We start from the raw sequence: 27,395 nt of genomic DNA on the forward strand, positions 1-27,395 counted from the left end.
CATGGTGACCCCATGTGTATCAGAGTAGAAGTGTGCTCCATAGGGTTTCCAAGGGTGGACTTTTGAGAAGTAGATCACCAGACCTTTCTTCCAGGGTACCTCTGGGTGGACTCCAACCGCCAGCCTTTCAGTTAGCAGCTGAGCAGGTTGACCATTTGTACCACCCAGGGACTGGGGAATTCTTATACTAGATGGTAAAAATAAAAACAAAAAATTTTCCATATACCTTATGATTCCTAAATCCATGTTTTTGCTATATATTTATTTTACTTCAGAGACACATACCCATTTTCAAAAATTTAATTCGTTTCTTCCCAGACCAGCCCACTCCACTGGGTTTCCAGTCTTGGTTAATAATGGCATTGTTGTCTACCTGTTCCCCAGGCCTATAAACTGGGAGTCCTTGACTTTCCTCTACCTCACACCATATATAATTGGTCGAGGTCACCAAGTCCTACCAATTTTACCTCCATTTTATCTCCCACATCCACTTTCTACTCTTCATGACCACAATCCCTTTCTACCTTGGGCCTTCAACATCTCTCTAGTGTATTACAACAGCAGCAGTCTGCTAATATGCTCCTGGCCTCTTTTCACCAGTGTCCTCTTTGTTGCTCCAAGGACCTTTCTAAAATGCCCAAGTCTGACTATGCCACTTCTTTGCTTAAAGCCTTTAGTGACTGCCATTGCCTTCAGTGTAAACTCCTGAGCCCAGTGCCTGAGGCCCCTCACAACTTGGCTTATGCTTTCCCCTTAGTCACAATCCTCTGCTTTTCTGCTGGGACCTCACCCTTCAGCAGTTCCGGCCTACCCTTGTGTGCTCCAGGTCTCCATTCTGTCTCCTATCTTGATCTTTCCTCTGTCTGGTTAAGTGCCAATGCCTCTGTGAAGCTTTTCCAGTACAGCCGTTCCACCCAAGCAAAGTTATATGCTCCCTACTAGACTGAGTTCTTTCAGGGGCCATGTTCAGTTCACTCTGGGGGCCCAGCTTAAAGAAATCTTGAACCTAGAATACATTGACTCTAATCCCTTATCTGCTCATTCACATGTTCACTCAACAAACCTTTATTCGGCACTGACCATGGCCGATCACCATGTTAAGCACTAAACCCATTGCCGTAGAGTCGATTTTGACCCATAGCAACCCTAGAAGACAGAGTAGAACTACTCCATAGGGTTTCCAAGGAGAAGCTGGTGGATTTGAACTACCGACCTTTTGGTTAGCAGCCATATAACTTAACCACTGCACCACCAGGGCTCCATGTTAGGCACTAGTAAAAGAGAAACTGGGGACCCAGAAGAGTTAATGTGTTTGCCAGAGGTCCCTTGCTGAGGATTTCAACTTGTTTTGATGTCCTTTTTGTTCCAAAGGATAATTATTGATTTTTTTAGTGAAAAGTCATGACGACTACGGAAAATATATTAACCTTCTCCTTAAAATACTGTTTTCAGTAGGGCTCATCAGTTATCTCACATAATTTCTTAAGGAAATGTAAAAGTGAAACTTAATGTTTAATATTTCACATGTACATAGAATTAAAAGATGTTTTAGGGCAAGTCTTAAAAGTCTTCTGATGATGCATTTTTCACATTAAATACCCTATGATCCTTCTTCTTTTCTTTTTAAAATATATTCTGTGTTGTATTTAGAATATCATAGCTACCATATTACTTGAAAGTAAAAATGGATTATCCATAGGTTCCTCTTCACTCTTTTTATTGGCAAAACTTGGTTCTGAACCAAATCGTGATATTAGAGGGAGGGTGTTTTGGACAGGGAAATTTTTTTCCGTACCTTAATGATGTTCAGCTCCCCACTTGCTATATTTTCTTCCTATGACTTTTGTTTTTGGATTTTCTATAGTATTTATTTTTATATTTAATATGTAGAGTAGAGAGGAGGAGAAATGGATTTCCTGTCTACCATTGCTGTTAAGGTATAAATTATCTGAGAAAACAGTTCCTATGGCCAAAACAAAGCCATGAATATTTTTTGTTGATGTTGTTCCTTTGTTTTTTTTTTTGTTTTTGTATATCTATTAGAAGTCCTATTCCTATACGTGTGGAAACTACCCAACCAGCTGTGGAGAAGCCGGAAATCAAGCCTCCCCGTGTGAGGAAGTTAACAAGACAATACAGTTTGTGAGTTCTGTACTGCAAGTTTTTCAGTTATAAGAACAAAGGCAATGCTAAGTGTTTGGTCATAAATGCTTTTTAGCCCCTCACACCATTCTTCGAGAGCCATCCCCAAAATTCAGTTTATTTCCAATTTAGGTCATAATGGGGCTAGACCGTTCTCCCTGAAAATATTACATATTTGGTGTATGTATTAATTATCTATTGCTGCGCAAATTAGTCCAAAACTTAGAGGCTTAAGACAGCACACATTAAATGCCTCACAGTTTCTATGGGTCAGAAGGCTGGGCACAGCTTAGCTGGGTCCCTGTGTCTCTCACAAGGCTGAAGTCAAGGTGTTGGCCGGGGCTATAGTCTCATCTGAGGCTCACTCAGGTAGTGGCTGACAAGATTCAGTGGCTCGAGGGCTGGTGACTGATGGTATTGGTTCCTTACTGGCAGTTAGCCAGAGGCTGCCCTCAGTTCCTTGCCATGTGGGCCTCTCCAGCTTCCTTTCTTTTTTAAAAATATTTTTTTTTTAAATTGTGCTTTAGGTGAAAGTTTACAGCTCAAGTTAGTTTCTCATACAAATACATGCACATTGTTATGTGACCCTAGATGCTGTCACTATAATGTGACAGCACACTCCTGCTTTCCACCCCAGATTTCCCATGTCCATTCAACCAGCTCCTATTCCTTTCTGCCTTCTCATCTCACCTCCAGACAGGAGCTGCCCATTTAGTCTTGTGTATCTACTTGAACTAAGAAGCACACTTTTCACGAATATCATTGTATATCTTATAGTCCAGTTTTGTCTTTGTCTGAAGAGTTGGCTTAAAAATAATTTGTCGTGTGTGCTAAATTATATATAAAGGATCCTTGGTGACACAATGTTTAAGTGCTCAGCTGCTACCCAAAACGTTGGCGGTTTGATCCCACCAGCAGCTCCATGGGAGAAAGATGTGACAGTCTGCTGTTCTAAAGATTCCAGCCTAGGAAACGGTATGGGACAGTTCTATTCTGTCCTATAGGGTCACTATGAATCAGAATCGACTCGACAGCACTTAACAACAACAATAAAGTATGTATAACATAAAATTTGCTAATTTAATCATTTTTAACTATACAATAAAGTGGCATTAATTACATGCTCGATGTTATGCCACCACAATCTATTTCCAAAACTTTTTCATCACCCCAAACAGAAACTGTGTACCCACTGAGCAATAACTGTCCATTCCTGTACCCCACTGCCCCCCGGTAAACTCTGATCTGCTTTCTGACTCCCATGATTTGTCTATTCTCGATGTTTTCATGTAAGTGGGATCACACAATGTTTGTCCTTTTGTGTCTGGCTAATTTCACTTAGCATAATGTTTTCAAGGTTCATTCATGTCGTAGCATCTATTAGAACTTCATTACCTTTTATGGCTGAATAATATTCCATTATATGGATATATCACATTTGGTTTATCCATTTATCTGTTAATGGACACTTGGGTTGTTTCTGTGTTTTGGCTATTGTGAATAGTGCTGCAGTGGACATTGGTGTACAAGTATTTGTTTGAGTCCCTGCTGTTAATTCTCTTGGATATATACTCAGGAGTAGAATTGCTGGGTCATATGGTAATTTGGTATTTAACTTTTTGAGGAATTCTCTAGCTTTCTTCATTAGAGAAAACGCACAAGAAGAAAGAGCCAGAGAGTACTAGCAAGACGAAAGTCACAGTCTTTTGTAACCTAATCATGGAAATGACATCCTGTCACTTTGCCATATTCTGTTCATTAGAAGCAAGTCACTAGGTCCAGCCCACACTCAAGGGGTGGGGTGGGGGAGGGAATCACACAAAGGCGTGAATACCAGGAGGCGGGTATCTTTGGGAGGCATGTCACAGAATTTAGTGAAATGGTAGCGTGGTCTGTCACCAGAGCGAAAGCTAATCACTGAGTGGTAATGAGAGCTGTGGGAGGAGTCATATCCCAGAGTGTCCCAGAACCACCAGGCCTATCCAGTTCAGCCTAACAAAGTGTCTTGGCTACTGTATGTGCAGAGCTGTTCTATGCATTGTGGGGAAAAGCAAAATGACTTTGGCAATTCCCATCCAAAGACTCATAACTTACTGTATAATCCAAAGAAGATGTATAAATGTTGAGTAACAGTGGCGGTAGTAGGAGTATTAGTAGCAGTAATAATCACAATTGTAATTACCAGTTCCTGACCTCAGCTGTGGGCCAGCACCGTTATCTGCATGTATAATTGGTCAAAGAGCTACAGGGGGGTCTTTGAGCAAAATGGAAAACTTGGGGGCTTTGGAGTCAGAAGAGCCTCTGTTTGAGTCTTGGCTAATTTACAGCTGTAAGCTCTTGGGAAAATACCTCTTCGAGCCTCTATTTCTTCATCTGTATAATGCATGAGATAACATCTACCTCTGAGGTATTATGTGAGGATTAACATGAGATGATGCAGGTAAAGCCCCAGCCAGGGGCCTGGTTGTAGGATGAGTTAGTTTCCCTTCCTTTCTTGTCTAGGACCTGGAAGCTTCTGACAACAGGTCGAGTTTAGGGGTTACCCAAAGTGTAAAACGTAGAACGTGGAGCGTAACTCCAGACGCTCTGCTGACACAAACAACCTTCTCAGGCCTGCCTCTTACACCTTGTGGAAAGGAGAAGAGGCATGGGAGTTTTTAAGGTCAGACACACCCTACCTCATAGCCTTAATGGAAACTTCTGAGCAGTACAGCAGCTATCTTTCCTAGGAAAGCCAAAGCAAGTAAGGTTCAAATAATTAATTGTCCTAATGATCTCGGGGGGTGGGGGGTGGGGGTGACAAATTAAACCAGGAAAAATCTGTTCCCCTGAGGAGAAAGCTGGCAAGACTAGCCTATCCTTTTACACTTTGAAACTCAAAATGTTATTATCACCCATATGGGATTGTAATCATGTTGGAAACAATGACTAGCTGATAACCTGGCCTGGAAGGAGATGAAATTTAATTAACTCATGAAATTGGCTTTTTCAAGGAAATCATTTTAAAACCTCTAACTTCACGTGTGTATTTCTTAAGTGACCCCAACCTATTTTGCTTCAAAAGTCAAAGAATGGCAGCATTTTCCCCATAGTAGAAAATGGCTAAATTAATAGATGGAATTTTTTCAGCATTAAGTTTTTGCCCTGTAAATAGTTCTTGAATCGTCGACACCGGTTACCACTTATTTGCTCATCTCTTGCACTCGTAGATATTGATAAAATTAATAAACACGTGGTCAAGGAATACAGATGGAAAAACTCAGATTTCTGATGTCCTAAAGATATTTTCTGCATTATGATTTTTGAGATGTGTGTGCAATCCCGGGAATTAGATGGCAATGCAGTCAACCCTCTGGTTACTATAGTATTTCTAGTTCCTAGGCAAGAATTGGATATATTTGGATTTTAAGGTACTCTGCCAAGACCATCATGGTTTTCAGGTGCTCTGAACAAATTTTCAAATTGCTGCTAATTTTAAGGATATAAACAAAAACTTCGGCCATAGTGAATTTCTGTTAATAGTGGTAGAATAATTTGGAAAAGGATAGTGGTAAAGCTTGTACAACATAATGAATGTAATCAATGTCACTGAATTGTACATGTAAAAATTGTTGAATTGGCAAATGTTTTGTTTTGTATATTTCTACCGCATATGCAAATACACACCAAAAAAACCCCTAAAAAACCAAAAAGTAATTAATCCCTCAGAATTACTCCATCAGAAATGACCAGTGTTCACATGTGATGACTGTTACTTTAGACATCTTTCTATGCATATATATTGTTAAAATAGGAAGTAATAATTTTAAAGAAAGGAGTCATACTATGCATATTTTTTAATTATTAAAATGTTGTTTCATAAATTTAACAGAAGATAAAGAAACTAAGGTAAAATTGAAAGACTTGCTGAGTTTTAGATAAATGTTTCTTCATCTTAAGATCTAAGTTGAGATACAAGGTTATGAAAACCATTAAGAATCTGGAGTCTTTTTCAATTTTATATGGTATCGGTTGACTTCCTGCTATGAAAGATGAGCTGCTATATTTTTTAATGGGCTTTTATGTAGAATTAATAATAGCTATGTTTTTAAGGTTACCCTATTTTTTAATAGGGTAAAAATAAATTCTAACCTAATCTTCTACTTAAGTAGCTATGTAATCTTGAGCAAGTCATTTGACCTTGGACAAGTCATTTGACAATCAGCCACTGAACATCACCAGCTTTTCTGAAAAATGCAGATCATAATACAAGGTTGCTGTGAAAATTAAATGGGCTAATGCATGTGTAACTAATCTGACCTGTTTCATCAGTGTGCATCCAAATAAGTGGTTTATCTATTGATTTTTTTCACTTACTTGTTCAAACCCCACCTTTTCCCCTTGTTAGTAATAAATCCAGATTCCTTGTCTTGAGGCTTCTCCACATGCAGAATGATCTACAATCCCCTGGGACCCTCCTCAGTCACTGCTGTCCACCCTGCAGCTGTGTCCTGTGGCCACGTTTCCCATGAGGCCCACTGCTGCACGGAGGCCCTCACTGGGGACCCTGCACAGTCCACACTGGTGCCCACTGGTCACAGGTCTCTTATCTACACACTCAAGCTCAGCCATCATTTCTAAGTCGCAACCCCTAAGCCAGGGTGGTCCAGAAGTTCTACATGGAAACCCTTAGGAGGGTGTTGGGGGTTCCCAAGACCACTTTTAGGTTTGATGCTTCATTAGAAGGGCTCACAGAACTCAAAAAAGCTCTTCTTCTCACAGTTATGATTTATTACAGTGAAAGGGTACTGATTAAAATCAGCCAAGGAAGAAGGTACATAGGGTGGAGTCCAGGAGAAACCAGGAATAAGCTTCCAGGTGTTCTCTCCCGGTGGAGTCACATGGACAGCACTTAATTCTCCCAGTAACAATGTGCAGCAAGGTGTAAGAAGTATTGCCAGACAGGGAGGCTCACCTGAGCCTTGGTGTCCACGGTTTTTATTGGGTGGTCAGTCACGTAGGCATGGAACACCTGTGTGACTGATCTCATTAGCTACTCAATCTCCAGCCCTTCAGAGCTCAAACCCATACAGCAGGGCCCAAAGCCCCAGGTATACAAAATCAGGCATTCACCATAAATCACATTGTCAGCATCAACTGTCTGTCATGGACCAAGGTCTCAGATAAACAAAGACACTCTTATCAAGAAGAATATCCTAAGAGCTCAGAGATTGTCTCCCAGGGGTCCGTCTCCCAGGACCAGTCCTTTTTTTGGAGTGTGCAAGGTTTGAGCACTTCAGACCTGCTGAGTTAACTCTTCAGTATATAGGTGGCAGTCTGGTTGGCATTAGGGACTAAGGGACTTGTTTTGTTTTTTTTTTTAATTTCAGGCATATAACAAATCATTTTTTATTGTGGTAAATATATATATAACAAAACATTTGCCATTTCAACATTTTTTACGTGTACAACTCATGAACATTGTGTTTGCCTTATTGTGTAACCATCACTATTATCAGTTTCCAATTTTTTTCATCACCATTGACAGAAACTCAGTACCCCTTGAGCAATAACTCCCTTCTTTCCCCCTCCTACCCACCTCTGGTAACCACTAATAAACTTTGGTCTCTATACATTTACCTATTCTAGATATTGCACATAAATGAGATCATATAATATTTGTCCTTTTGTGTCTGATTTATTTTATTTAGTATAATGCTTTCAAGGTTCATCCATTTTGTAGCATATATCAGAACTTCATTTCTCTTTATGACTGAGTAATATTCCATTGTATGTATATACCACATTTTGTTTATTCATGCATCTGTTGATGGACATTTGGGTTGTTTCCATTTTTTTTTTTTTTTAATATTTTATTGTGTTTGATGAAAGTTCACACAGGAAATTAGGTTCTCATTGAACACTTCTATATGGTTCAGTGACATTGGTTATGTTCTTCACAATATATCAGCATTCTCGTTATTTCCATTTTGATTATTCTGTTTCCATTAATCTAGCTTCCCTCTCACCCCCTAGCCTACTCATCTTTGGTCTTTGGTTTCATCTAGACGACTATTTTGAGGAGCACAGTACTCAGCGGGTGATATTGTTTATTTTATGGACCAATTTGACATTTGGCTGAAAGGTGACCTCTGAGAGTGGTTTGAGTTCCAAGTTTAAAGAATATCTCAGGGCGATAGTCTCAGGGGTTCATTTGGCATCTACCAATCCGGTTAAATCTGGCCTTTTTTTTCGGAGTTTGAGTTTTGTTCTACATTTTTCTCCCATTCTATCCAGGACCATGTATTGGGTCCTTAAGGGGCTTGTCTTCATTTCTATGAGTTTGAGAAAATGCTGTTGATATTAAGAATGGGGGGTTGACTTCAGCCAAAGATTAGACAGGCCCATAAAACGAGACTAAAGGGGCACACCAGCTCAGGGACAAGGACTAGAAGGCAGGAGGGGACAGGAAAGCTGGTAATAGGAAACCCAAGTCAAGAAGGGAGAGTGTTGACATGTTGTGGAATTGTTAACCAATGTCATAAAATAATATGTGTACTGTTTAATGAGAAGCTAGTTTTTTCTGTAAACTTTCATCTAAAGTACAATAATAAAAATAAAAAAAGAAAGAATGGAAGGGTTGACTCTGAATCTATTGCCTGGAAATAATTTTTAAACCTCGAACCAAAACTATCCCACGAAGTCATTTTTAAACTAAACAGTTTAGCTCAATTAATAAAGAATATTTACTTTGAGCATTGTACTCTTTTAAAGAATTATCTATATGAGAGCAAATTGACAACAGTAACCCTAAAGCACGGATGAGAACTTTAGGGGACAGAGACCCTAAGTTAATGGTGGTGAAATAATATGGAAGAGGTAGTGAGAACGGTAACACAACGTGAAGTATGTAACCTTTGTCTGCACACGAACTGCGCATGTAAAAACTGTTTAATGGGGGTATGTTTTGTTGTGTATATTTTCACCAAAAATGAGATGAAGAATGGGGAGTTGATGGCGCTGTCCCGTGCTGTGCCAGGATGACCTTGGCCTTGGGGATAAGCCCAGGGTGCCGGGCCAGACTTCCTCATGGTGACTACCCATCCAGTATCCTTTTCTACCTGGGTCTTCTCGTTCCATCAAGTAGCTTCTAAGACCAGAGCTACTTGGTCCCTAAACAGATGTGCCCCACTCCTCCCCGGTAGCCCATTTATTACCCCAACGGGGCAGTAGTCTCTGTCAGGCCACGAAAGGAGCCATTTCACACTTCTCACAGAGCAGTGGGCTCCTGTGAGCCTCGCATTTACCCTTCAAAAGCCACTCAGAATAATACGCCCCTGGCAAGTGACGGAAAATCCAGCCCAAGTTTGCTTTGGCAAAAATGTCAAAGTATTGGATCCCATAAGCTGGACATCTGGTGGACATCTGTTTGGGCAGCCCACCCTGTCCGCCTTCCCATTCCTCCCCGCCCTCCCTTCTCTCCCCACCGCATGTCTATTATTGTAATGAGCAGAGCTTCATGTGCTTTTAGTAACCGCAGTGATGAAGACGACCTCCCTCCAGACTTGGCCGAGGCAGTGGGAGTGACCACAACGACAACCACAACCTCCACTACAACCATCACCACCACACAAGTCTCAGTGCCGCTGGCATCTCCCAAGGTCCAGAAAGTCAGCTCGCCTCAGAAGTCAGAAGGCAAGGGTCAGCCATCCCCAGGGGCCAAGGTATGGGGGAAAAGCCCTGAGAAGTAGCAGAGCTTGGTGGGAATTCAGTATACATTTTGGGGAGCGGCATCCTGTGTGCATAAATGACTGTGTACACACTCAAAACAACAATAAGAACCACCAAAACATGCTCTTTAACTAACCAGTTGCAAAACACAAGCCAACTGTTTATAAGAGACAAATAGTACAGTGTAAAGCCATGTACACTGTATGTACTTCAAGAGCAATTTAAGTGATTTTTGAAGGCAGTTCTGATTTTAGAATATCATCCCTGCATAAGATATTACTACACTGTAAACACAGAAAGTGAAAAATGTTTTTCCCCCGTAATGGACAATTTGGAGGAGTAAAAGCATAGAATATCTCCATTCCTTATACTGGGTAAAACAACGACAGCAACAAAATCCCAGTTGCATCAAGTTGATTCCAGCTCATAGCAACCCCATGTGTGTCAGAGTGGAGCTGCGCTCCATAGGGTTTTCAAGGCTGTAACTTTCAGAAGCAGATTGCCAGACCTTTCTTCCTAGGTGCCTCTGGATGGTTCAGAGCAGCCACCTTTCAGTTAGTAGTCACTTGCGCCACCCAGGTACTGGAGAATAAAGCACCACACGTATGTGAAAAGTATTATTACCATCATTAGATGACACAGGCAAACTTGGATGCCTCCTGGCACCTCAAGTTGGGTTTGCCTCAGCGGTGGGGCGTCCCGTCTTAAGTGTGTACAGGCTCTTATCATATATCCCACACCATGGTTAAAACCAGGCTGAAATATTTACAAAACTTGATTGCAGGCTTAGGAACAACCGAAAGGCGTTCCAGGGGCATGCGGGCGGTATCCTACCAGAGGCCATAGTGCTCCCTCTCCTGGCCGTCTCTCTCCTTAGGACTTGCCAAGTTGATGGGCTCATTTTTCTCCTCACGGAGGACCTTGTGGGGGGTGGAGGTGGGGGGGCTGCCCATGTTGCTGAGGCCCTGGGGCAGGAGGAAAAAAAATTTTTTTTTTTCAAAAAAGAAACACAATTTTCCGAGGTACCACCCCCGACCATGAAGATCTTCCTCATTATTGTGCAGATCAGGTTAAACTCTTTGAGGCCTTTTCTCTCTTGATTCAGGATGGAATCTTTGTTCTCCTTGTACACATTCAAAGGGTTCCTCAAAGTGTATTTCCCAAAAGACCAATCAAAGAACATTCTAAGAAAAGTTGTTTGCAGATTTAAAAATGACTTTCACTGTCCCACTCCACTCCTTACTTCTACCTATTAAGGTTTCAGAAAAAAAAAAAACATGATTCAGTCTCCACATTTTGTACACTGCTGAGCGAGGGAAATATCAGAAAATTGTCATGATAATGTAGGAGTCCCTGGGTGGTACAAATGGTTGGTTGGCCTTTCAAACCCACTCAGAGGCACTTCAGAAGGCCTGGTGATCTGCTTCCAAAAGGTCACAGCCTCAAAAACCCTATGGAGCACAGTTCTATTCTGCAACCATGGGATTCCATGAGTATGAATCGATTCCACAGCAACTAGTTTGGTTTTTTTGTTATTATTATTATTATTTTGGTCATGATAATGAGGCCAGTGTTAGAAAGAGGGTAAGGGAGAGGTTGGGTACCTCTGTCTTCTGGTTAAATTCAGTGTAAGCTAGGATTGTCAATCCAGAGCTGTCACTAACCAGGAGTATTTTTGTCTGTCTTCTTAGAGCCCCTCTGACCGAGGAGGTACCTTTACCTTGGAGCCAGGTGATCTTCTGATGGATTTCACAGAAGCCACTCCTCTGGTAAACTTTCTATTTTGCTAAAACCAGAAAAAACACAGATCATAGAACTATCTTGGCAGTGGGACAGATGGACAGGGGTGGGCAGCACTGTTGGGAAGGGTCTTCTTCTTGTCCTGCTCACAGCCTGGAAGCTCAGGGAGCTTTCTTCTAGGGTTCAGTCCCCATGGGCCTCTCCACCTCCTGGAGCCCTTGCGGGAAAGAGGTGCTACCTTTCCTCTGAGGGTGGTTACAGGGGTCCTTCCCGCTCCTGTCTGCTGCATCTGAAGTGTTATAGGGCTCCTCGGTGCTTGAGCCTCAGCTTCGTGGCTTTCTGGACTGCGCCCTGCATGCCCACCAATGGGGAATCTCTTGCTGTCGCTTCCCAACAACCTGCTGTGGTCTGAAGTGCTGGCTCAAGCCTCATCCTGGTCTTCCAGGCCCCTAAGTGTCTCCCCACCATCCTCCATCCCCTACATACACTTCTGCTGTTAGGGATGGTGGCTCTCCTGGGACTCCTGCAGGTGATAAATCCTTCCTGGGAGAGAGCACTGGACCAGGAGTCACGCAGACTGGACCCAGCTCCAATCTCTGCTCTCCTTCTTAAGAGCCTTGTCATTGAATAGTCATCGCCCATCTTCTATAAAATAAGAATGTCATTGTCTGCTGTGTCTACATCACAGAATTGTTATAAGGATCACATGAGAGAGAATCCTTGGAGAATAGAGTACCACAAATATGTGCAAGGTATTATTATCGTTAGATGATGCAGGCAAACTCGGGTGTATCTGTGGCTGGACTGAACTTAGTACCCAAGTGAACTTGAGCATCGATCAGAGTCTGCAAATTTAGAATGGGAGTTAAAGTGTGAGTCGGGTGGAGAAGTATCTGCTGAGAGCACACTGCCCAGCCGTGTGCTAGTCTCTGGGGGCTACAGACTAGAGGGGAACTCAGGTGGCTAAACAGCCAAAGACGTGAGAGCTACGTAGAAGAGCTCATGGATCGTCGGAAGTGGGAGTCATTCAGCGCGGATTTGCTGGAGGAGGACTGTAATGGATGGGAAGGAATTCTGGGAAGACTTCCAGGAGATAGTAAATGGGGCAAAATGCTGTCCAGGTTTTAGGAATTATCGCTGTTCTTGCCTTGGCTAGCGCAGGAAATCATTTATATAATTGTACTTCTAATCTGGAGAAGTGGTACGATTTGAGAGCTTCAAGTCAATGCCTTTGGATAAATAGCTGAGAGCTGATGGGGGGGTGACACCCTGCTCTGTGAACCGCTCAGAGTTACCTCTCTCCTGTGTTCAGGTAAACATAGCAAGGTTATTCGTGGCCTTCTTATTAGGCAAGTTGCCAAGACTGTTCACAGATGGAAGGGTTCTTCTGCCCTTCAGAGAGGGTAACCTAGAGATAAAGGGCCCTCTACCATTACCTCTTTGTGTAGATGGGGAAAACTGAATTCCAGAGTTGGGTAATCCCACAGGGACTAAGCTGGAGCTGGATCCCGGGTTTCTGGACTCTCTTCCAGTGCTCTCTGTGTCACATTGGGTTAAACCCAGACTCCTCTTAGGGAACTTGCCATTTTGAAGAAGAGCAATGTCTGGAAGAAGGGCTGCATTTAAAGCATTCCCCAGACTGGGAAAGGAGAGGAATGGGGCTTGGTGGAAGAGACAGGAAACTTGGCAGCTTGGGCCTAGTGCTACAGTCAAAATGCAAGGCCTTATTTGTGAGAGCTAGGAGCAATCTGAGGATATCCAGTCTAGCTGGAGGGCAGAATCCCCCAGAGGGACCCGAGAACCCCTAAGGTACAATCTAAGGGCCTATGAAGGCAAGAAGGGAAGAAAAGCAAGTTCCCAGGGCCATGTTGAAGAGAACATGCCTGGCAGGAATAGAAGCTGATGAGGGGAAGATATCTCTTAAGCAGCTCCCAGGCTGCTAAAATATGCTGCAATAGATGCCATAAGAGATTCCATATAAACTGCTACTGATGTGGGACCAAGTATCTAACCCTGTCTGGAGGCAGTGGGGAAATGAAAACTTCATTGTGCCTGGGTTTTGAAGTATGAATAGAAGTTTGCCAGTTGGAGAAAGTAGACCAAGGCATTCTATGCAGAAGGCACAACATGAGCAAAGTACTGAGTATTTCTTAAAGGGCCCGGTGGATATGAGAACTGGGGTCAGTTTACAAAAAAACAAAAAATACATCACGGCTTTGACAGGAGTGATGGGTTTCCCTTAGAGACTATTATGTTCTATGAATCCAGCTTGTAGATATAATGACCCTATCTTTTTGTTGATGGAGCATGACTGACTGAGATTAGAAAGGAAGCTAAGATTCTGGCAGGACTATGCCCCCCTCCAGCAACAAGCTCATTTGCCTCTCCCCAGAGTACCCCATTCACATCTCTGGACAGCTCTGACTCAGCTCTGGAACAGGGTCCAGGGAGCTGACATCTTTCCACTGTGCCAAGACACGGCTGCCAGCCTCCGGGCCAAAGTTTACAATGACTACGTGTTCTCAGGATGAAGCATCCTTTGTCTTGCTTGTGTGAATATGAGGCATGTGTGCATGTGTACAGGACTCAGGGAGAAGGTGTGCCTGAGGTCTGGCATTTAGCCAGAGCCCACTCCCTTTTGGGCTTCCCTCAGCACCATTGGCTTTGACCTTACAGTGCTGCAGAGACCTGTCTCACTGAGTGCCTAGCAGGTGAAGGGGCCTAGAGAAGGAGAGCAGACTCAGGCAGTGGCTTCTCCCTTCATCTGGTCCTCTTCCCTCCATCTCCTCCTCCTAGCATCTCTCCGGTTTTGCTGTTAGAGTGCTCTAAGGGGGGTGTCTGTGTCTCAGAGGACAGCCCAGGAGAGAGTGGACTCAGGGTCTGGGACTGGGAAACTTGCTCCCAGTCAAGGCTTCCTGGTGCCACTGTATCAGTAACCGTACCTGCCTCTGTGGATCATGGGGGGTGAGGCCTGCAAGGGGCTTCTTTATGCACCCCCAGAAGGAGCCAGGAGCAGAGAGAGGCGACGGCACCCCCCATGCCGGACTTGTGACCAGGACTTCCCCAACTACTCAGACCCAGACAGTCAGCTGGAATAGTTTCTTGAACCATCTTGTCACTTACAGATGGAGAAATGAAGGCCACAGAGGGGCAAGCACTTGTACTAGGTCACATAGCCAGTCTGTGTCAGAGCCAGGACTAGAACCCAGGCCCCAAACTGCTGTCACAGCAATTTTCACAGTGGCACGTGGCCTGAGCCAGGACATGTCTCTCTCCTTCCCCACTAACCAGCCCCCTCCCATGGAGCTGGTAAGATGCCCTAGCCTCAGCTCTATCCCCTAGAGCCCAGCCGGGGGCAGCTCTGGGACCATCTCTAAGTCCTCAGCACAGGTTTGGTCCCTAGAGTTGCTTAGTGGGGCATGAGGAAGGGAGGTGCTCAGGTACTTGTCTCAGAGGCTCAGCCTGGATGAGGCCTGGTTCCTTTGCTGCCAGCTCTGTGAGTGGACACACCTTAGCATCTGGCCACTTTCTCCGGGCCTTGCCATTGGTATTTCCCTTCAGCAGAGGAAGCAGCATTTGGCAGAGCAAGGATGTCAAAGCTTCCCTGGTGATACTCATCACACAGGCGTTTAACCCTCCTTCATGGACACTTTTCCGTGCAGCCACCTACAGAGCTCACAACCTGCCTCGAGCCCCCTCCCTCCTGTGGATGAGGCTCTGAAAGCCCCCACCAGCTGCCCTAGCTTCTCAGGCCAGCACTGGAAGGACAGAGAACTGGAGAGAGAGGAGTGGGACCAGATTTTCTTCCCTTGATTCAGCAACGTTCCACCAAGAGGCTATCAGAACTAGTGTAACCCTTTAACTCTTGCCCCTCCCATCCAGTCTCCTTGTGGAGTGGGTTTCCAAGAAGCACAGTCCAGACAGCCAAGAGTAATAAAAAGGTTCAGTCTTTGCCTGGCATCTCTCAAAACTCTTTAAAGAAGATTAAATTAATAACTCCTGGCAGAACTTCTTAAATCTCTTTTTGCCTTCACCTCAGTTCTCTTGCACCCTGCCACTACTCTAAGGACTTTCATCTCAAACTTTCCACAAAAATACTCTTTCCAGCTTCACTCTTACAACCTTTTTTCTCCTTTTTCCAAATATTTTCTTCTTCAATCACCAACTCTTTTATTATGCAGATCAGTTTATCAACTCTTAAGCCTTATAACCTTGCAGTTCGTTTTCTGCCCATTTCCAGATTCTGGATCACAGTAGTTCATAATCTGATCTGAATTGCTTGGGTAGGGCTGGGGGAGGGGGGAGTGGAGATGAATACAGAAGAGGTGGGGAGTGGAACTGGGAGGGGTACAGACAGCACCCACTCTCCATTTCATCTTCTCTTTTGGGGTGTGCATATATGTGTGCATCGGGTTGCTGGTGATAGATGAGGGGGGCTAGAAGGAGGCCACATTTACAAATAAATAACACTGGAGTGTGGATTCCTGCCCCCCACTCCAGGTCTGTTGTGCTAGCTTCCCTCTCAGGTAACACAGAATATAAACATCTCTGCCTTCTGAATTCTGGCTTTCTTTTTGGACCATCTCTGATTCCCATACTTCATGAGCCACTCACCCAACTGCAAAGCAGAGCCAATCAGAACTCAGGTGTGTTCTGGGCTGTGGAATGTTAGTCAAGAGTTCTTGTGTCAGGGAGGAGGTAGGCCTGGCCAAAGGAAGGCTGTTAGTGCACAGGGACAGGCCCTGGGTTGGGCATCGGGAGAACTGGGTTCCCCTCTGGCTCAATAACTTATTTTTTATTTTGAATCTCATTCTACCAGGAGGGCTGAAGCTTAATCTCAAGTCAAACCAGGGTACCCCTTCTTTCTCCATGGAGTTTTATCTATATTCTCCAGAGCGCAGGGAGGTAGAGGGAGGTCTATTTCGTCCATGATGTCATCTGTTCACTGATACGTACGAGCACTCTCTCTTCTACCTTCATGCCCCTTTTGGGTAGGTGAAAACCACTCTCCTGCTGGGGTGTGTGAATCCCTGCCTGCTGGACAACACAGTAGCCTACCTCCCAGGCTCTACCTGAGCAACAGGGTACAGAAACTCTCTGGTCTTGAATTCCTGTGTCTCTGACTGATTTGGCCCATGGAGGAGGGGGCACAGGGCCCCTTTCCTCAGTACTCCTAATGTCTACCTCCCTCTGACTTTTCTCATCTCAAACTGGTAATCTCTTTTCTATCTGGATGATGAAGGAGACTGACATGCTTTCAACCCATTTGTCTATGCCAAGAATCTTTTCTGCTCCCCAAAGAATTGGATTTTGAAACTCAAAAGGCAATTATCTGTAGAAGAACCTAGCTGCCTGAATGTGGAAAAGACCCAAGGAAAAAAGGAAATACCAGGAGCAAAACATAAAATGGTGATTCAAAATAGTATCCTATTACATGTGTTATCTTATTTCACTCTTATTTAATTAGAGTCAAGAGTGTGGAAGCCCAGGGATGTTCAGTCAGATGTAGATTTGGAAAGGTCAGAAATGCTTGCGGGAATGGATCAACATGTCTTTACCGTAAAAGTCCAACACTGGGCAAGGCCTTAAGTCATTCTTTATCATCTTGAGTTGCGACATATTTTGGCCTCTATGCATTATGTCCCTGTCCATGTTTCGTTATCATTTATGGCAGTTTTTCTTCTCTTCTGAAGACACACATCAGTGCCTGCTATTATAAGCAGGGACAAAGGTCCCTGGTGTAGTTGATTCTGGCTGGAGCCTTGATGCATTGGGGCAGTGTCAAGAGCTGAGACTGGAGGGCTGGCAGGAGTCAGCTTCATGCTGACCTTGTCATCATCTTACAAAGCTTAGGGTTTACCCTGAGGGCCATAGAGAGAAGTAGAAAGGTTTTAAGTAGGCCGGTAAAAGTGGACTGCAGAACGTAGAATAAGGACTAAGGATTCACTTGTCTGTGAAAAATGGTTTTAGAAATGATCAACATGAGGGCCTAGAAACCATGGATTTAGACTTTGCAAACACAATTTCTGCATCCCTCAAATTTGAATAGTAAAATAAGGCTGTCGTGAAGACCATTGTGGGAGAATGGTTGTCAAAGCCCCTTGGAAATTGTCTAGAACTGCACAATTGTGAAAAGGACAGACTTAGATCGATTTGGAGAAGGAAAAAAGGCCTGCAATTTTCTTGATCATTTTTCAGTGAAACTTGCCCAGGTGCTGTATTTTATTCTTTATGGCAGGATGATACCAATAATTTCAAGGAAACTCTCTTGAACTAAAAAATGTGTGTATTTGTTTTCTGGAGTGAAAAGTTTCTCCTTGAAACCCAAAGTAACCTTGTCAGCTGCTCCTATACCTACATCAGAGCATTCTTTGTTCACCATCCTCATCCTCACCAATGCAAGCTGTTGGGCCTCTGCTGTCTGCATGGCATGATTCTGGGGCTGGGATGGGAAACTTGGACCCCAAATGGCGTGACATTTTTCTCGCAATGCTTGGTGTCTTTCAGTTAAGCAGCAAGGTACCCCAAGTATCCCACCTTAAAGGTCAATACAAGACTCCAAGGCCTGGGCCCATGGACATGCAGAGGAAGAGAGGGGTCAGGGCCAGTAAGTTTTCTGAACACAGATAACAAAGAGCCATGACAGTTCAAATCCTAAACCATATGTTCCTCCTTCCTAATATATCTCTCCTCTAGTGCTGTCTTTTGGACGTGCACTCACGTACACACCACAGAAACACATATCGTGTGCCCTTAATTTGCAGGCTGCAGGAGGGCCCTGAGCATAGAAGTAAATACTATCAAGTGTGTGGCCACTTCTCACACTGCTCCCATGGCAGACCTCACTAACTGATCACGGCTCTCTTTCTGGTTTGGCCTGGGCAATGCTTCAGAATCCTCAAAGGCATGCCAGGAAGCCACTATCAATCCTGGGGAGTTGACACAGGAGATGAGCACTACCTGCCAGTCCTGGGAATGGGTTTTGTTTTAATCGTGGTAAACATATATGTAACAAAACATTTGATATTTCAACAATCTTCACATGTACCTGGGAATGGGTTTTGATGTGTCATTCTGCTGGAGAAGACAGATGAGGGCCAGAGAGGAGGAGAGAAGGCTGAGAGAAGAGGGAGGAGGGAGGGGTTAGAAGCCAGTTGGCCAGAGGCTGGAAGTCGGCTGCGGGCCAGGCTGGCTTTAGAGCAGTCCAGCGTTGACAGATCTGTCTTGCACTGTGCTATCTTTCTCTCCTTCCCCCTCCCTTATCTCCTCTTCCTCCTCCCCCTCTCTCACCACCTCCTCCTACCCTTCTCTCCTCTCCTCGTGAGCAGGCAGAGCCCGCCAGCGCCCCACACTGTGCCCACTCTCGCTGTTCTCCTCCACTCTCTCTCCCCATGAAGGAAGAGCCCACTGGAGTTTGCATGCACCCTCCAATCAAAACGAGGCTGGTAGGTACCTGGCAGGGCGAGGGGCCTGTGAGGAGAGGCAAGGTGGGCAGGAGCTCCCAGGCAGCGGCCAGAAGGGCACGCATGGGTGCCAGACCTCCAAAGAGCCAGGCTTTCAGGGGCTCTCCGTTCAAGATGGATGGAGAGTTTGGAGTCCGGCCAGCCCTGGTCAAGCTGGGACACGTGATTTTTATCCCACATCTTTGCCTCTAGGCCTCAAGAACCAGGAAAAGTTTGTTTTCCTAGAGTTTTGATGAGTGAGCACAGATGTTTTTTCCCCAGAGAAAAAAATATGGTCTAGTACTCACCAGACAGACTGTTAGTTGTATTTCTATTGAAAATGAAAACTATTTTTACTTTTCTTCTATTGCTATGTATCAAGATACCAATACACTAGGAGAATTCTGTAACAATTTAAAGAGTTCACCCCTAATCCAACCTAGCATGATTTTTTTTCTATTTTTACATGTTTCCTTCCAGTATTTATTCATATCCATTCATAGTTTTTCGTAGTTGTAATCTTAGGGTGCATATTATTTCCTGTTTTTCTCTTTTCACTTAACGTGGTGCTGTTGGGGTTTCTCTCTTATCCTTGTTACCACGTTCTATCAGACCGTCACTGTTCCGTCATTTACCGTCATTTACCTAACCAATTCTTTACTGCGGGACGTGGGCTTTGTTTCCAGTTTTTCACTGTTCAAGGGAACATAGCTTTTTACATCAGGTGTTTTATTTTCTTAGGCTAGACCCTGCTGGGTTAAATAGTGCAACTTTGACTTTTGCTCTGTTTCTAAAGTGGTTATACCAATTGACAGTGCCATCAGAAGAGAATGAATATGCTTTGCCACAGCCTGACCAACACAGTGTGTCTATTGGAATATATTTTTCTTATTTAGAGCAGGTATAAGATAATTCTTTGAAGTTGCTTCATATTTCTTTGCTTAATAGCAATAACAAAAACGCCCTTTCCCCTTCTACTTCATGATATTCTGAGAGTTTTATCTACATTTCACTTTGATATAGATCTCAGAACACCATGTCGGACCATTTAGCAACATAAGGACTATGCCTGTTGGCAGTACGAGGTTTCAGGGGCCCACCCCTCGGATGAGCTTGAGAGTCCTTCTTATACTGTGCTGCAGGCAGCTGCTACCAGCAATCAGAGCTGGCACCTGAGTCTAAAGGCAGTTTGGGGTCCATTCTGGGAATTCTGAGATGTTTAAAGAGACTGAAGACAGTTCAGGGAAGGGGAGAAGCTTGGGCTAGACGTTTCAGTTCAGTGCACAATGCAAGGACATTGTCACCCTAGGTGGGGAGAGTGGTTCCCTTCACCCGTTCAGAATGCCTCGGCATATCTGGGTCTGTTCTAATGTGTTTTTACTCATCCCTCCCTTATGCTTCCCCTTAGAGTGGCTCACAGAATCTAGTAGCTATCCCAGGGTCCACAGGCAAGACCCTGAGAGACACAAAGACTGCTGCCATTGGGCAGTGGTGGCCTTGGTGTCCTGGACACAGCCCTCTGGCAGCTGAGTGGCACAATGTCCATTCAGCCAATAATTGTGCTGGAAGCTGCAGGCCAAGCTAGAGTTGGCGTCATTGAGCCTTTGGACCTTGTAGTACCCTAGTCCTGCTTAGAGAAATAAGCCCCAGCATTCCCCAAGGCCTCCAGGAAACCAAAGACAGAATGACCAAAGAAAGAAATGGAAGCAAAGGCTCTTTGGGCACCATTATACCTGACCAGGTTGGAGCATCCAACCTCTATCAGACCAGCCCCGTGCTGAGGCTGCTCCAAGCCCTGGCACTTCTGAACACCATACCTTCTTTCCTAAAGGCCAGGGTTGTAGAGTTCCTGCATGCTTGTGTGGGTTCCCGTGAGGTTTTCTTCTATTGCCCAAAGTTTACAGGCAGTCCAACAATGAAAGTGAATAGACAGGGAATATTTTTTGGCCTAATTAGCCCCAGGCCTCCTAGTACCCTGCCTGCTGTGATAGACTGTGTCCCAGGATGTGACCTCCCAGCAGTCTCTAAGCTGTTCCCCACAGCTGCAGAAAAGCCATAAGAAGCCACCCCAGGCAGCCCTGCTTGCCTCATTATCCACCCTGAGCATGGTCTTTTGTGGGTCAAGCCATACATAGGAGCCAGCATACCAGGGGGGTCCTGGGCTACAGAAGCAGACCTTAGGGAAGGGAGTTCCAGGGCGAGGTAAACACAGGATGCTCTGCCAGCAGGCATACCTGCTGAGGCCCAGCCCCGCAGTACAACTATGGCACAGATATCCCCCCTTGCAGCCCTCCTGAGGGACCCTTTGTGCATTTCCTTACACAAGCTATAAAGTCTCTGCCTGTGTGTTTCCCTGGATCCTTCAGGAGGCTTAAAAGTGTGCTGCCAATAATTTCAAAACTTTGTTTTCTAATCCAAAAGTAACACTCTTTTCTTTCTTTTTTTTTTTTTTTTTTGAAGATAAAAACATTCCCGGCTGATACAGTGAACCCATTTCCTGAGCCTTTCACCACAGGGCCACAGTTTACTGTAAGTCAATCCAGAAAACAAATCATCGTTTGAAAACATGGTTCCCAAGTGGCGTGCTTTTCATTGGAATGCCAGACAACAATGCTAACAACTTCTCTTGATCACTGTGAACTTGGTGTGGTTGGGAAGGAGCTGGGATTTGGGGTTTGGAGATTGAAGTAAGTGCCCTGGATCAGCCTCTTGATAGTTGATAGGTAAGTTACTTTACCATTCTGAGCACCCTCCTCTTATTTAAAGTGGAAATTTTAATAAGAATATCTTCCTTATATCTGCTGGAGGCAAAAGTCAAAAAGGATGAAGGATTTGAAAGTATTTCATCAACCATGGAGTCCGTGGGTTGTGCGAACAGTTAAGCGCTTGGCTACTGACTGAAAGGTTGGCAGTTCAAGTTCACCCAGAGGGCGTCTTGGAAGAAAGACCTGGAGATCTACTTCTGAAACATCATAGCCATTGAAAACCCTATTGAGTGCAGCTCTACTATGACACACGTGGGGTTGCGATGAGTTGAAACTGACTCGACTCAGCAGCAACTGGTTTGGTTTAGTTTTACCAACCACAAAACATTCCACAAATGTTGATTCCACAATTATGATTGTTGTTTCACCAGGCTGAAGCTGCAGGGTGGTGCAGTTAACAAGACCAGCTAGTCATGTGACAACCAGCTTCTTGTTACCACCTCTCAGTCTGTCTCTGCGCAGCTTGTTTAAGCTCTCAGCAAAATGTTTAAATGTCTTTAAATGTTTAAATATTACAGTTTCCTCATCTGCAAAAAGGTTTGGATGATTTTCCAGCAATTTTTCAGCTGTTCAACTTTTCTTCAAATGAAAGCTTCCGTGGACACTCACTACAACGAGCTGCTATATGGAGCAGAAGTGGGGAGCCCAAGGTCCCCTCCTTCTTCCTCTTACCTTCTTCTGTCAGGGATCAGAGTTTGCAATCCATAAAACTATATGATCCCACAGGCTCCTTCCAAACTGTCTCTGGCCTGTCTGGAGGATCTATAAGGTGGGCTGTGAAGTGGTCTAGGGGTGGCTCTAAGTGCAGTCTCAAGAGCTGGAGGAAGGCCACTCCCTGAAGCCACATGGAGAGGGAGGGAAGGAGCAGTGGCTGATTTCAGTTTCAGAGGATGAACAGAGAGGTGAGGAGGTGTCCAGCTGTCCAGGCAGAGCAAAAACCACGTTCCTAGGACGATCCATTTCCAGGGTCATGAGCTACTTCTAGCACTGGCCTTTTAAGATCCACAGGGCAGAGACACTGGGGCCGGGCCAGGATGTTAAACACTACTCCCCAGATGTCCATCCCGGCCCCTGCAGTTCTGCGGGACACAGCTCCCCAGCTGGAAGCTCCAACCTCATTTCCCTCACTTGGCCGTGGTGGACCACTCTGGCCTCCTGCCCAGCCTTGGCAGTGCTGTGAGACACCCCGGGAGCCCTTCCTGAAAGCTGGAGGCCAAGATGGAGCAGGAAGCCAATATCAGAAACCACACTGAGACTTTTAAGAATTGGGCAAAAGTGGCCTGGAGGCAGCTGAAGCAGGCAGAGGGCACAGCATGAACCAGAGTCCTGGGGCAGCAGGGGTCATCACACATTCAAGACTCTGCAAAGAAGGTCAGTGTGGCTGGTTGCCGAGAGTACGAGAGTACAGGGAGATGGGTGTGAGAACAGGAAGGAGAGGTAGGCGGGAGCCACACACTGCAGGGGCGAAACCACATTAGGGATTCTGATCTTTATCCTAAGAGCAACAGGAAGCCTTTAAAGGATTTTAAGCAGGTCAGTGACAGCCAGGGTAGATGCATTTGGAAGTAATGCATGAGGGTACAGTTGGGTTCAGGCCAGAGTGAATTCCAGAGCACTAGGTAGAAATCTAAGACAAGGAGAGAGGGCAGAGAGCTTGATCCTGAGTGGTTTTGATGGTGGAGGTAGAGAGAAATGCACAGATGGGGACATATTTAGAAGGTTGGTAAGGAATTTGGTTGGATGAAGAGGGGTCCCAGATTTCTGATTTACAAAACTTGGATGGACAACAGGTTCATTCACTTAGATAAGGAAACTTGAAAGAAGACTGGATTGGGAGGAATAATAATTTTGCCTTTGGCCATTATGCATAAGAAAAACCTTTAAAATATCCAGATCGAAAGAATGAGTGGGCAATTGGATAGCCAAGACTGGAACTCAAGTAAGAGGACTAGACTATACACGTTGCCATGGAGTGGAGTCTGACTCATAGCGACCCTATAGGACAGAGTAGAACTACCCCATTAGGGTTTCTAAGGAGTGACTGGTGGATTTGAACTGCTGACCTTTTTGTTAGTAGCCATGCTCTTAACCACTGCACCACCATGGAGCTACTCGCCATTGGATGGTAACTGAAGCCAAACTCATGGACTTTAGCCTCCCAATTTTTCTCACCCACGTGTGTCACATTCTGTGCTTTCCACCAAGATCAAGATGCTTGACCTTGCTCAGGTTTAGCTTCTTCACAGCCTCCAGACTTATCCTGCCCACAGTCATAGGGTAGTTAACGCAGCTCTAGGGAACTCTGCACAAAGTTGGTCTGGCTGTTGATCCAGCATTCATCTTGGGGCCTGCTTTCAACAATTGGCCTCCTTGTGTGATCCTGAGACTAGTTTCTACCTTGTATTCAGGTTGTTAACTGGATCTCTGCTTGATGCCCATCTAGTGCTCTGGCCCATCTAGGACGAGGGACCCTGGCTTGCTCTGGACAAGTTTGTGTCCAGTGTTCTTCTTCCTAACCTGGTCTGTCCCTCTGTTACCTATTTGTTCCAGGGAGAGTTTATACATGCACTCATTCAACAAATATTGAAAAGATGAGTACTTAAGTTTAAAATTTAATAATATTAGTAATTTTTACTGCTTCCTCAAGGTCACTCTTAAGTGAAATCAGCGTGATTTTTTTTATTCACTTCAAATGAATAGCAGTGAAGAACACAATGACTGCCAGTACAGTTTGGTGCCACTGCCTTGATTTATACTAAGGGCCCAGCACTTTAACCCCCCATCGCCTTTGAACCATCAGTGCAAATTTCCCTCTTTTTCCAGAGGGAATCAAAAGTGGCATTTCGTAGCTCAACCTCTACCTACTTCACTGAAGCAACAAGAGAACTTCTAACTCCAGTTCCTGTATCAGGCAGGATAGGCTAAGTCATGCTTTAACATGACAGGTTGAATTTCCTACTCATACTACATGTCATGGGTGGACTGAGGGCTCTGCTGTGTGTTGCCCTCTTTCTGAGACCCAGGCTAATGGAGCAGCCACCATGGCGGATGTTGCTAGTCACAGTGACAGAGAAAAAAGAAGAGAGGCGACAAACTGGCTCTTAAAGCTTTCAACAGAGGTGAAACACAGCATCTCAGCCCACATTTCATTGACTCGAACAAGGCACATGGCCACATTGAACTTCAAAGGGGGTGGGAAGTTCAATCCTGCCATTTGCCTGGAAAGAAATCATGGACAATATGCATGATTGCTACAGCTACTCTTCATTGCCCAACATCTGTGAAAGCTCTCTGTGGCAAACATCATTTGCTATACAAATGTAAGTCAGATGCTCCTGTTCTGGTAGTTAATACTTTGACATGGCTCCATTGCAGGCCAGATCAGTTTTCCCTTTAGAAGCAGGTGTAAAACACAAACAGGGGCTTGCATTACTCAGCAATAACCTTGCAGGGCCCTAACCCTCACAGATAAGCCTTCTCCTCCCCATTCCTGAACCAGATACACCCTTACCGAACTACAGCTGTACTTGGGATTTTCACTGGTTTTCCGTGGTTCCCTAGGAGGGGCAGCTCATCCGTATAATGACAAAGAAGATATTGCCCATTTGATGATCATGACCTCTTCTTTAAGAAGCTATGTGATAAATTCCTCTGAGTTTAGGACTAGCAACTAGTGTGGAAAATCAAGTTATAAAATGTATGGCTGGAATGGTTACACAACGTGATGAATGTAATCAATGTCACTGAATTATACATGGAAAAATTGTTGAATTGGCAAATGTTTTGTTATATACACATTTTTTAACCATGATAAAAAATATATATATAGCTAGTATTATCAAAATGGTGCAAAACAAACAAAAGCTATGCACAGGAAAAAATACTACAAGAACTATATTAACGCTAATAGTAAGGGATTATGGATTTTTTTTATTTATCTACCCTTATACATCTTCTAAATTTTCTATATAAAAGTTATCAGTGTGTCTTGCTTTGTAATGAAAACAACAACAGTAAATTATCCTCCCCCAATGAGGCAGTGTGCTGTAGACCAGTGGTTCTCAAACATCAGAATCACCTGGAGGTTTTGTGAAAACACAGGTTGCTGGATTCCATTCCCAGAGATTCTGGTTCTGAAAGTGTTGGGTGGGGTCTGGGAATTTGCATTTTTATTAAAAGTTTCCAGATAATGCTGATACAGCTAGTTCTGGACCATACTTTAAGAACCACTGCTATAGTCAGGGGAAACACCAACTACATGGTCAGTTAACCCTGGTGTTGCAGTGGTGAAGCGTGTGGCTGCGAACCAAAAGGTCAGCAGTTTGAATCCACCAGCCGCTCCTTGGAAACCAACTCGACTCAATGGCAACGGAGATTTTTTTGTTTGTTTGTTTAACTCTGGTTCTGAATCCTGGTTCTTCACATTTACTGTATGACCTTGGGCAGATCACTTCTCTGACCCTAACTTTACTTTCCCATCAAATCAGTTCTAAGATGTACATTTCTTCACCTTTTAACATCTCTGAAATCAGAATATTTATTACAGCAGTGGGTGTGATCTAGTTTGGGTGGTCACATTTTTCTTTCTTCATGGCGCGTGCAAAAATGGTCCATCGTACCACTGATAATGTCTAAGGTGTTATGAAATATGGTATCTACCTTAAAAAGCTGTCAAGAGATAATGTATATAAAGGGCCCAAAGTACATCAAATGGAGAAAGGACAATCTTTTTAACAAATGGTGCTGGCAAAACTGGATGTCCATCTGCAAAAAAATGAAACAGGACCCATACCTCACACCGTATGCAAAAACTAATTAAAAATGGATCAAAGACCTAAATATAAAACCCAAAACTATAAAGATCATAGAAGAAAAAATAGGATCAATGCTAGAGAGCCTAATAAACGGTATTGACAGGATACAAACCATAATTAACAACACACAAACTCCAGAAGATAAGCTAGATAACTGGAATTTTCTAAAAATTAAATACTTATGCTCATCAAAAGACTTCACCAAAAGAGTAAAAAGAGAACCTACAGACTAGGAAAAAAATTTCGGCTATTAAAAATCCAACAAAGGTCTAATCTCTGAAATCTACAGGAAAATCCAGCACCTCTACAACAAAAAGACAAATAATCCAATTTAAAAATGGGCAAAGGAAATGAACAGACACTTCACCAAAGAAGACATTCAGGTGGCTAAGAGACACATGAGGAAATGCTCCTGAGCACTAGCCATTAGAGAAATGCAAATCAAAACCACGATGAGATACCATCTCATCCTGGCATTACTGGCATGAATCAAAAAAACAGAAAATAATAAATGTTGGAGAGGCTGCCGGGAGATTGGAACTCTTATGCACTGCTGATGGGAATGCAAAATGGTACAACCATTTTGGAAAACGATATGGCGCTTCCTTAGAAAGCTAGAAATAGAAATGCCATATGATCCAGCAATTCCACTCCTAGGAATATATCCTAGAGAAATAAGAGCTGTCACACGAATAGACATATGCACACCCATGTTCATTGCAGCATTGTTCACAATAGCAAAAAGATGGAAACAACCTAGATGCCCATCAACAGATGAGTGG

General features: G+C 44.1%; 1 protein-coding gene across 1 annotated transcript in view; it reads left to right on the forward strand.

Annotated features, from left to right (window-relative positions):
* The window catches only part of EPB41L4B (erythrocyte membrane protein band 4.1 like 4B), a 147,987-nt gene that overhangs the window by 114,288 nt on the left and 6,304 nt on the right, over positions 1-27,395 (forward strand). The window contains exons 20-24 of the mRNA XM_023727407.1: positions 2,044-2,142; positions 9,662-9,845; positions 11,544-11,621; positions 18,921-19,037; positions 21,495-21,563. Coding sequence (XP_023583175.1) covers positions 2,044-2,142; positions 9,662-9,845; positions 11,544-11,621; positions 18,921-19,037; positions 21,495-21,563 — 547 coding nt within the window. The remainder of the gene's footprint in view (positions 1-2,043; positions 2,143-9,661; positions 9,846-11,543; positions 11,622-18,920; positions 19,038-21,494; positions 21,564-27,395) is intronic.

The sequence above is a fragment of the Trichechus manatus genome, unplaced genomic scaffold, assembly GCF_000243295.1.
Source record: "Trichechus manatus latirostris isolate Lorelei unplaced genomic scaffold, TriManLat1.0 scaffold00016, whole genome shotgun sequence".
Taxonomy (NCBI): domain Eukaryota; kingdom Metazoa; phylum Chordata; class Mammalia; order Sirenia; family Trichechidae; genus Trichechus; species Trichechus manatus.